The sequence below is a fragment of the Hibiscus syriacus genome, unplaced genomic scaffold (genome assembly GCF_006381635.1).
Source record: "Hibiscus syriacus cultivar Baekdansim isolate YM2019G1 unplaced genomic scaffold, ASM638163v2 tig00017547_pilon, whole genome shotgun sequence".
NCBI classification, from domain to species: domain Eukaryota; kingdom Viridiplantae; phylum Streptophyta; class Magnoliopsida; order Malvales; family Malvaceae; genus Hibiscus; species Hibiscus syriacus.
This window is the reverse complement of record NW_024062408.1, coordinates 41296-52222: the sequence shown is the minus strand read 5'-3', so window position 1 is coordinate 52222 and position 10927 is coordinate 41296. Positions and strand designations below refer to the sequence as shown.

The following is a 10927-nucleotide window of genomic DNA, read 5'->3' as shown; positions in this document are numbered from 1 at the left end:
TCATGTTTGGATAGATTTGTGTTTTGGAGGGTCATGGGAGAATGTTCATGGTGTTTTACAATATATACCTTTACCCATGAATCTTCAACTAAAACTGTCATTAAAGAAGTTAACTTATGAAACCCTAATGTTACGTGTTTCAAAGAAATTGAATTTAGAGCCCCTAAGTGGATTTAGGCTATCTTATCAGAGAAATGGTAAAGTTTATTTGTTAACCGACAATGAAGATGTTGAACGATTCATTGCTTATATTAATGTTTCAAGTGATGATGTTACATTGTATGTTGTTGAACCTAGAAGTAGTATTGTTGGGTCAGTAGCGGGAAGAAATCAACTAAGTGGGTCAAAAAACCCACAGCCTTTCTCTAATCCAATTCCAAATCAACTTTCAGCACCAAATTCCGGTTTTCGTATTGACCAATTAGACGATGATGAGCCAAGAGAAAAAATTGTGAGTACTAGTCAGTATTCGAAATTTGATCTTGGTCAATACCCGAACTTTGATATTGGTCAATACACGGATTTTGATGATGTTTCAGAAGAAGAAACAGACCCTGCGTGTAATGATTTTGATATTGGTCAATACCCGAATTTTGATGATGAAACACCCGTTGCCGAGGAAGATGTTGTTGATGATAATGAGGAGGAAGTTACGACTGTGAATGAACATGTTGAACATCCATTCTGTAATTCATATAATCCTGAAGAAGAAAAAGAATAAGAAAAAGTCCCCGAAGAAAAGAAAATGCCACGGGAGTATAACTGGAATATGCCAGAATTACTTCAGTTACCGGAAGAAGAGTTGGCATAGAAAGCAGTTGATTGTTACACAAAAGTTATTCGTATCAAGAAAGATGATTGTTTTGATACAAAGGAAGACTTGAAGATAGCTTTGTATACGAAATGTGTGGAAGATGGCTATCAACTAAAAGTTAACAAATCAAGCAAAGATCGTTTCGAAACAAGGTGTACGATTGACAAAAACTGTACGTGGCGTATGATTGCAAAGAGGATAAAAGATTGCGCAATGTTTCAAGTTAGGACTTTTATTGATAAACATACATGTTCAAGAACCCAAGTTTTTCCTCACCATAGACAGGCAAACAAAAAGGTGTTGGGTGGTTTTCTGGCTGAGTTAATGTTTTTGAATGGCAGGGTATATCGGGGACATGAAATTATGACTGACATGAATGCTCGGTTCAAGATTAGTATATCATATTCTCAAGCTTGGAGAGCCAAATGTTATGCCTTGGAATTGTTGAGGGGGTCGCCAGAAGAATCGTTTGCCCAACTGCCGGCTTATTGTCACAATTTAAAGCTGAAAAATCATGGGTCGGTAACTCATATCAAAACAGATAGAGATGGATGCTTTGAGTTGCTGTTTATCGCCATTGGTGCTGCGGTTAGTAAATCAATATAATTCTGTTGACTCATTTCTGTTAGTTACATGCATTTCACATTTAAATGATTATATTTCTTGTGTATATTATTTTGTAGATTCGTTCGTTTATTACTTGCATGCGCCCAGTTATTATAGTTGACGGAGCACATTTGAAAGGTCGATACCTTGGAGTAAACTTATTAGCAGTAGCCATGGATGCTAATAATGGGATATTGCCAATAGCTTACGGGGTTGGCAAATCTGAAACCTCTGATTCATGGACATGGTTTATGGGGCATCTTAGGGATTGCATAGGTCCTATTAGCAATCTGACAATCATATCCGATAGGGCAAACTCAATTGACAACGCTGTTAGAAGGTGTTTCCCAGATGCTTTTCATGGACTTTGTGGTGTTCATTTGTATAGAAATCTAAAATCAAGGTCTGCTGGTATAAAAAAGCACAAATGGACATACTGGAAGGATGTAAAGGCTTATCGGGAAGTGGATTTCAATAAGCATATAAACTGTTTAAGATGTGTTTTGCCTCAGTGTGCTCAAACACTAGAAGATGTCGGGTTTGAAAGATGGTCAAGAGTACATCAACTTGGAGCAAGATATGGTTTCATGACGTCTAATAGTGCAGAATCAATTAACGCTCTAAGTCGTCATTCCCGGAAATTACCCATTACTATGTTAATGGAGTTTTTTCGAGCCTCTATTCAACAGTGGTACTACAAGAAAAGAAACCATGCAGGTATTATTTCTTTGAATTCGTAACTTATATATTTTACTAAGTATTATTTATTTAAATTTACAGGAACATTGGAACATCGTGTTACACCATGGACTGAAAAAAAGATAACGAAACGTGTTGTGAAGTCAACGTCATGGAGAGTTGAACCATGTTCAAACACTTTGTTTGAAGTACTGGATAATAACTTAAATGGGCTTGTCGATCTAAATGCAAGGACGTGTAGTTGTATGAAATGGCAAACATCTGGTTATCCATGTGGCCATGTTATAAAAGTTGCTCTTCATCTAAACCAAGATGATTCAAGCACATACGCTATGGATTGCTACACTACAGAAGTATATCGACAGACTTATGCCGAGATTGTCTACCCTATTTCACATCCTTCTGAGTGGGACATACCAGATGACTTACAAACAATTTTGCCACCAGCCATGGACAGAAGGCTACCTGGCCGACCAAAAAGTCACGATCGTATACCATCTAAGGGTGAAGAGAAGAAGAGATCGACATGTAGTCGGTGCAAGGAAAGTGGTCATACAAGGTTGACATGTAGATCACCAGTGCCATCACAATCATCTTTTCCTCTACCAAAATATGGATCATCATCAAAATCCAAAGCTCATATGGTGTCAAGAAAAAGACAATCAAAATCACAATCATCTTTAAAATCCCAATCACAACTGGCTTCACCTTTTGGGACTGTTAACTTAGGTGATTTTTAAATGCAAACGTTGTATTATGTAGATTTTATGTGTGAACTTTTAACATTTTCAGTTAGGCATGTATTAGTAACTTGAGTTTGAAAATTGCTATGATCTGTTCCTTGTTATCACTTAATAGGCAATCATCTTAATGTCCATCGCAACGCGGAAATTACTATCGCAATGCGAAATGAAAATCGCAACGAGAGAATCGCAATGCGAAATGAAAATCGCAACGCTAATTTCGCAATGCGAAATGAAAATCGCAACGAGGGAATCGCAACGCAAATTTAATTTCGCGTTGCGATTTTCATTTTCGCGTTGCGATTCTCTCGTTGCGATTTTCATTTCGCATTGCGATAGTACTTTTTGCCTTCAAACATAATGCAGATTGAAATCAACAAAATCAACCATTACATTTCAATCAATTAAACAAGCACAAATAAGAATTATGTTAACATCAATTAAACAAATCAACTTTTACAAATCACCTTTTACAAATCAATTAAACAATAAAAAAATAAGCAATAATTATTAGAGAAAATAACACTTATACTATTGAATCAACTTTTGCAGCCATACATCATTTTCACGCAGCTCACTTCTGAGATTAACATGCATAAACCAAACATTTGCTCAAACAACACTTTCTACACATCTAAAACCTACAAACAGCAAATTATTGAATTCTAGGTACTTAACCAAACATTTTCAAACCACAAGCCTATAAACATACCAATTGTTTATGGACATTTTTATAACGCGGATGCAGGTAGGCAGCGTCTCGTATATATCGATCTAGCCATATAATGTCGAAACCACAAGCCTACTGCAGCTCTATCTATATCGGTGGGAGGTAGATACTTTATACTTCCTGTGATCAAACGGTCCAACGCCAAGCATACGAGAGGACCACAATCCCCTCTGGGTCCTTTCGTTTGTTGTGGTGCGGTCTCGTCTCTGCTAACTGTAATATTGAGCTTCTTTGGCTTCTTGTTTCCAGAACGAGTCCAATAATTTATCGCATCCAAGTATTTAGCCAAATAAGAGCTCCATCCCTTAATAATATCTCTTAAATCAGCCAATGATATGTAATTTATCATGCTGTCATATACTATTACCTTAAGGGATGGGATCTGAAGCTCGACGAGAAGCCAATGGTTACGTTCCAAAACAGGGATAAACACCTGCAATCATAAGTAATAATTCATTCATTTGCGCACTTATTTATGAATACCTTTAAACTCAATCTAAAATAAACACTAACCTTATCGACCTCCCACCATGCAGGATAAAGTTTAGCTTGTCCATTGCCCAACGCAAATGATTCATCTCGTTGATTCTTCAAGTGAACTGCGTTAAAAGTCGTCGGCATTATTGTATACCGTGTATTTCTTTTATTTTCCTTAAGTTTCCTAATTATTAGTAGACGTGACACCCACGCATCGATATGTTGTTTTACAAAAAAATACATATATTAGTGAATTACATTAATTTTTAAACAAATTAATCAAATGAAAATATAAGAAAAATATAAGACTTACCCCTCCATCGAAATAGCCATTGTCTTCGACCCCTAATAATACGCCCCACCAAGACCGATCAAGCAACAATAGATATCATCATTGAGCTTGCATATGTCAGTGAAACACCCTGGCTTCGCTCATGTAGATAAAAATCAACTGCGGTCTTAGCCCAAAGGGTGTTATCCAGAATTGTGTCCGGTAGTTGTTTCCTCTCCTCTTCAGATACCGGTATGGTACTGGCCGGTAACTCATACGAGAGCCAACTTGAATCCATCATGTCCGGTACGTCAGAGGGTTTCTCAAGAATCCTATATATGACGCCATGTGAATCGGGCTCTTGAATGGTGGGAGGGACCTCTTCAACGATGACAGTGGCCTCTTGAACGGTGGGAGGGGACTCTCGAGGAATGATAGGGGCCTCTTCAACGATAGGAGTGGACTCTTGAGGGATGATAGGCGAGTCAGGATTCTTCTTGCGGTGTCTTCGCACTATTGGGGTATACGGAGACTTAATAGCACGTGCACGCCGTCTGATGCGTGAACTCTGTCGTGCAAGAAAAACCCGACGTAAAGCATCCACCTTATCGGTCCGCTAAATAAAAATACAAATATCAGTAAATAAACAGACATGATATTTAAACAGTGAAACAAAGATAAATATATTTCAAACTTTCAACCAAAAGACAAAACAAAGACAAATACTAACTTCACAGTGTTAAAGTAAAAAGTTTAGCAGTTTTGGCAGCAACCGAATAAATTTACTAAGCAATCTAAGTGAAATGGTTAATTTAAGTGAAATTACGAGTAAATTTATCATCAAGTTAAATATGGAAAATCTTAAACTTACCTCGTTGCGTAGAGTATGAACCTCATTCTGCAACGATACTACCATCTCACGTAGAGCGGCAACCTAACCACGTAAAGTAGACACCTCCACACGCCATGCACCATCGTTATCGCGTAGAGTACCGATCTCCTCACGCAAGGCATTGACCTCATCACGTAACTCCCTTGACTCATCCCGTGGAGGTGGAGAACAGGGAGATAGAAGTCGTGGCATCTTTGTCGGTCGCCTATCATGAGGTGATGGTGGAGAAGAGACTCGATGATGTGACGGGATAGGTGATGGCTCTCGTTGTAGAGGTGTATAGTCGGGTCGATCAGGTGATGCTCTGGGTGAGGTGATGGCTCTCGAAGTGGAGGAAGTGGAGGCTGCTCATCATTCGTGCCATCAAAAAAAACGCTGACTAGCTTGCCACCAATCAGTGGCAAGCTCAGCCTCCGTGGGTGTCAGTCTCATTAATGGAGTGTTGGCCTCCTAAAAATATAAAAACTAAACAAAGTTAAACGTCTACTATTAATAACTTGTTTATATGATAGTATTTGTGTTAACTTACATTATTTATTGTCGCATATGGTATTAAGTCTTCCCAATCCAACATACGTTTCCTCTTCCAGGAAATAGCCCTAGGAATATCATCTGAGGATTTTAATGCATATGTCCGCATGTTGGGGAAAGCATCGAATATCCAAATCTACAAACAATATAATAACAAACATTAGTAATTGTTAAATAATTAATTATAATTTTGAAAACATTATATAGAAATTCTTACCTTAAAGGCCCAAACAAAGCCTGACAAAGTGTATTTCGACCCATCGCCCCGCAAACTTTTGCGGTCATCAAAGGCAGACGACAACTTAGTCCAGGTAGCTTTCCATATATACGAATCCCACGGAAACAGATTCCATGCATTTAGGTCCTCTACCAATAATATTAGCTCCTGAGGAATAGGTTGTCTGGCCTCTCTGCCTAGAAAGCCGGCATACAAAAGTAGTAGAAGGCATACTCGGACAACATCGACGTCATTCATCCGAGTAAAACCATCTTTCTTATTAAACAATTTCTTCATGTCGTCGACGTGTAAGTTCGACTTCTCTATTGACTCATCAGGAAAAACCCTGGATAACCATGATGGGCGGGTGATATGACGAGTGTACCGGCCTACATCATCGTGTCCGAATCGTAGACCAGTGATTAAGCAGAACTCCTTCCGCCCAAAACAAGTATACGCCGGTGGAAAATAAAACCATATCTCTTCCTCACCACGTTGTATACTGTCGGGTAGATCGCTAGTCATGGTCTGAAGCCACAAATGGGTCAAACTAGCATCTCCACCCGGATGCTGTACTCTCAGCCATGGCCCGAAGCAGGTTTCTTCAAACAATTTTCTTTGTGCAGGTGAAAGCTTCGAAGCAATTGTAGTGGCTAGACTAACTTTATTCCTTAATGTCAATGAAGCCGAAAAAAATTTCTACAAAAAAACAATAAACATACCAAGTTAGATATACCAAAAATTACACTGTCAAGATATACCAAAAACAAAACAATAAACATAAATAGTAGTTTATTCTTGAAACTAAAATTTGCAACACTATTTTTGTCTTTTGGTTGAAATGAAAATCGCAACGAGATAATGAGAATCGCAACGCGGAAATGACTATCGCAACGAGAGAATCGCAATGCGAAATGACTATCGCGACCAGACAATCGCAACGCGAAATGAAAATCGCAACCGCGAAAAAAAATCGCAACGCGAAATGAAAATCGCAACGCGAAATGAAAATCGCAATGCGATTTTGGTTTCGCGTTGCGATTTTTATTTCGCGTCGCGATTATCTCGTTGCGATAGTTATTTCCGCGTTGCGATTTTCATTCTCGAAACTATTCTTCTTCTGCATTACTTCAACCAAAAGACAAAACAAAGACAAATACTAACTTCACAGGCTAAACAGTTTAGCAGTATTGGCAGCAATCGAATGAATTTAATAAGAAATCTAAGTGAAATGGTTAATCTATTATTGAAATTACCAGTAAACTTATCATCAATCTCAATATGAAAAACCTAAAATAATGCAAAAATTTCAAAAAAAAAAAAAAAAAACTAACCATCGGAGGTTGATTTTCCATTTCTGAATGATTGTGAGGGATTTTTGACTGTGAATGGTTGTGAGGGATTTTGCCGGCGATGGGGACGGAAATCTTCGGAGATGGGTACGGATTTCGCCGTAGAGAGTGAGAGATGGAGATGGGACTGAGTGTTGTGTTTTTGGGTTTGAGGGTTATGAGTTGCGATTACTGTGGATGGTTCATTTTCCGATTTATTAAGAAAAAAATACGTGTTTGGAATTTGAAAAAAAAATACGCGTTAATACGAATGGCGCTATGTAAATCGCGTTGCGAAAGTCAGTATCGCGTTGCGAAAGTAAGTATCTCGTTGCGATTTTTTATTATCGCATTGCGATAGTAAGTATCGCATTGCGATTTTCCCAATTCGCGTTGCGATTTACTTATTCGCATTGCGATTTTCCCAATTCGCGTTGCGATTTACTTATTGGCATTGCGAATTGGGAAAATCGCAACGACACTGTAGACCATCGTAACGCGATTTTCAACTATCGCATTGCGAAAATGCAACGCGAATTTGCGATAATGGAGATCGCGTTGCGAATTAGCGATCGCATTGCGATTTTGTTGGTCATTTTGGTAAATCCTGAAAAAGTTGGTTAAAATCGTATATTATATGGGATTTTTGGTCACTGAGGTTATTTTCTCTTTATAAAATGATGCAATTAAACAAATTAATCCGAAGATACGAAAAGGACAAAAATTAAAGCTTATTCCCCATAATTTTTGTTCTCTTTGTATACTGATTTTTTTAATTTCACCCACTAAATTTTAATCTCATTCTTAATTGAAACATTATTTAAATTGACAGATTTAATCAAATTAATTAATTTTTAATGATATAAAAAACAAATATTATACTTCTCGAAATAACATCATAAAATTAAAAAATAGATTTAAAAATTTTAAAGATGATAACACACATTAACCGACTTTACGCCCAACATACGCCATCGTGGGAGCGTTTAAGAAGCGGCAGCACCTAACGAATTAGTGCGCTCACTCTGCTTCGACCATGTCGTCTCTATCAGTATGCTTAGAGACATGTTGTGCAAAAAGATGCTGATATTGTATTAACCCTATTTCCATTACATTTCATTAACACTTTTCACTTTCAAAACTTATTGATTCCCTTGAATCCAACTAAATGGACCAAAATCTGGCTGGAAACTAGAAAATTATTGTTTTCCATATAAATACCTAACCCGTCATCCTCTATTCTTCCACCCCATTTCCTAAAGTCAGTCAATATAACCACTCTTGAGGGAATCGGACCTCATTGCTGATAACTTGTTGTGGCCTAAAGTCGCGTTGCTTCTTACTCCCACCAATTCCCAAACTCAAAGCAACATCTACAATTAGAAATCAGTCAACAACCCATATCTAGAAAGTAATTTAAAATCAAAATTAGATCGACCAAAGAATTGTTTACCACTATCCGCAGTGAAACTTGTGTTAAACCCAGAATGAAGATTTGGTGGAGCACCAATCTCCTCAAGGTTCAAATTCAGGGCCTGAAACACTCTAGCTGGAAGCAAAACAGCAGGACAAGTTGTCAAAATATAAGTGATCAGATCTGGAAAAATTCAAGGGCATTTAAAATGAACAAAAAGGAAATGGGTATGTACTTGTCTTCTTGCGGGATTCAGCAGGGGTACTACCAATACTGCGGCTACGGGGCAAGAAAACACCCGTTCCAGAACATTGCCTTTTACCTATTGGATTGCCCAAGAAAACAGCCCGCATACTCGACCCCTTCTGAGGATGTGGTTGCTGCTGCAGACGAGCTGGAGACAAACCCAAAGTCCAATCATCTTTACCATTCCTCCCTTTGTTTTGGAAATGGTGCTGCTTATGTCCTCCCGAAGCCGACAAGTTTTGTTGTTTCATCAGCTGTTGTTGCTTCAGTTGCTGAAGCTGCAATACAAAAAGAAAACAACTAGATTAATACCATGACGGACGGGGGGGAACCCTACAAAGGCACTTTTAAGCTCGTTTTGATGTATATTTTACTTTAGCAGCCTGCAACTTGTGGTGAGAGTGTGCCTGGTGAGGATAGTAAAAGCCAGAGAAATCAATATTTTGACAAGGTTTTCTTGCTGGTGAACCCAAGAGGCCTCTATTGTTGAAACCACCGTAAGATTCTTTATGCAATCGCATCCTTTGGATTTCCCCAGCCGTCGCATGCAGCAGATTCCACGTTCCCGGCGTTGATGAAAAGCGAGATTGACAGTTAAAGCTTCCACGGATAGACCCTTGCTCGCATCCGCAACCGTTCCTTAATGTACAAAGGGTCGATTGAGGCGAACTGGAATAGACCCAAGCCTAGAAATCAAACACAAAATGAAATTAGAACAACGAATAATCGGTTATTAATAAAAATTTAGAGAACTGGTGCCGAGTTGTTTAACCAACGTTGGAGTTATGAGAGACAAACGCATGGTCATTTAGGAGAGTAGAGTGAGCCATTTGACGAGTTAACCCAGCAAGGGAATCGTCTTCGCCAGTCTCTGTTTCAGTAGAACACAGCAGAGAGTCAACCGGAGAAAGATCCAAAGAAAACCCAAAGGTGGAATGAAAATCATAGGGAAACAAAGGCTTGGAGCCACCAAGCTCATCTTTCTTGTCCACGAGAAAGTCATCGTCGGTTAGAAAATGAGGCGGAAGGCAAAACTCAGCGTCGTCTAAAACCTTCGCCATGAGAAAGAAAGCTGAAGAGCAAAGAGGGAAATGAGAAAAAAGATGGGCGATTGCTTACTAAGATTTAAAGCAGCTGGGTCTGGCGGAGCACGTAGTAGTACTAGTAACTGTCAACAAGATTTGTATTTGTAGAGTGAGAAAAAGCGGTTGCGAGTGCTCCAGTATCGTATAGGTGAAGCCATGGTGTGGGGTCAATTTGTAGACAGCAAACGTCCTTGGCCACGACGATGATTCAGGCACAAACATACCAGACATTTGTCGTATCTAGGCTATGCGGTTATCCACCTGGCAATCCAGGAGGAAAAGGGACTCCATGCACATTACTCGTTTGAATTTGTTTAAATATTTCATAACGTGACGGCCCATTAAACTCTATGTTATAAATAGATCCCAATTTGGGTGACATATCCATTTTCAGGTAAAACCTGTTGCGGTATCAGCCTTGGACATCGTTAGAACCGGCAGGTTTATGGTGTCACCGTCGCTAAAAACAAAGCTTATCGCTTCTCCTGTTTAAAACCCATAGTTTTCATTGCTCTAGTTCTTGGTCTAATTGGCAAGTTCTTAAGTGTCATGTTTATTATCAAAGTAATCTCAAGTGTAATTTATTCACACACAAAAAAATAATTCTAAAATGGTTTTATATGATTATTAATAATCAATGACTAATCACCAAATGGTGAAATAAAATAATAGATAAGAAAAAGAAAGTTGGATAACGCACCCAAAGGGTTTTGTCCAGGTATGGAGAGAGGGCATTATCGAGGAACATGCCACCTTGATTACCGGGGAGGAATAAGTGGTGTCTGAAGCATGTCGTTTCCTTTTTATGGTGTATCCGACCATTAGGCATTTGCATCTACCACTTTCACTAACCAAAGCACACACAAATATC

The 10927-nt window shown here is 38.7% G+C and overlaps 1 protein-coding gene across 1 annotated transcript; it reads right to left on the bottom strand.

Moving 5' to 3' along the window:
• Positions 1-8425: 8425 nt before the first annotated feature.
• LOC120208765 lies at positions 8426-10037 on the bottom strand. The gene is made up of 5 exons (XM_039207950.1): positions 9748-10037; positions 9346-9657; positions 8961-9249; positions 8765-8860; positions 8426-8684 (listed from the first exon to the last, which is right to left on the bottom strand). The coding sequence occupies exons 1-5, from the start codon at positions 10030-10032 to the stop codon at positions 8578-8580; spliced, it is 1089 nt and encodes a 362-aa protein (XP_039063881.1). The 5' UTR covers positions 10033-10037; the 3' UTR covers positions 8426-8577.
• Positions 10038-10927: the final 890 nt, after the last annotated feature.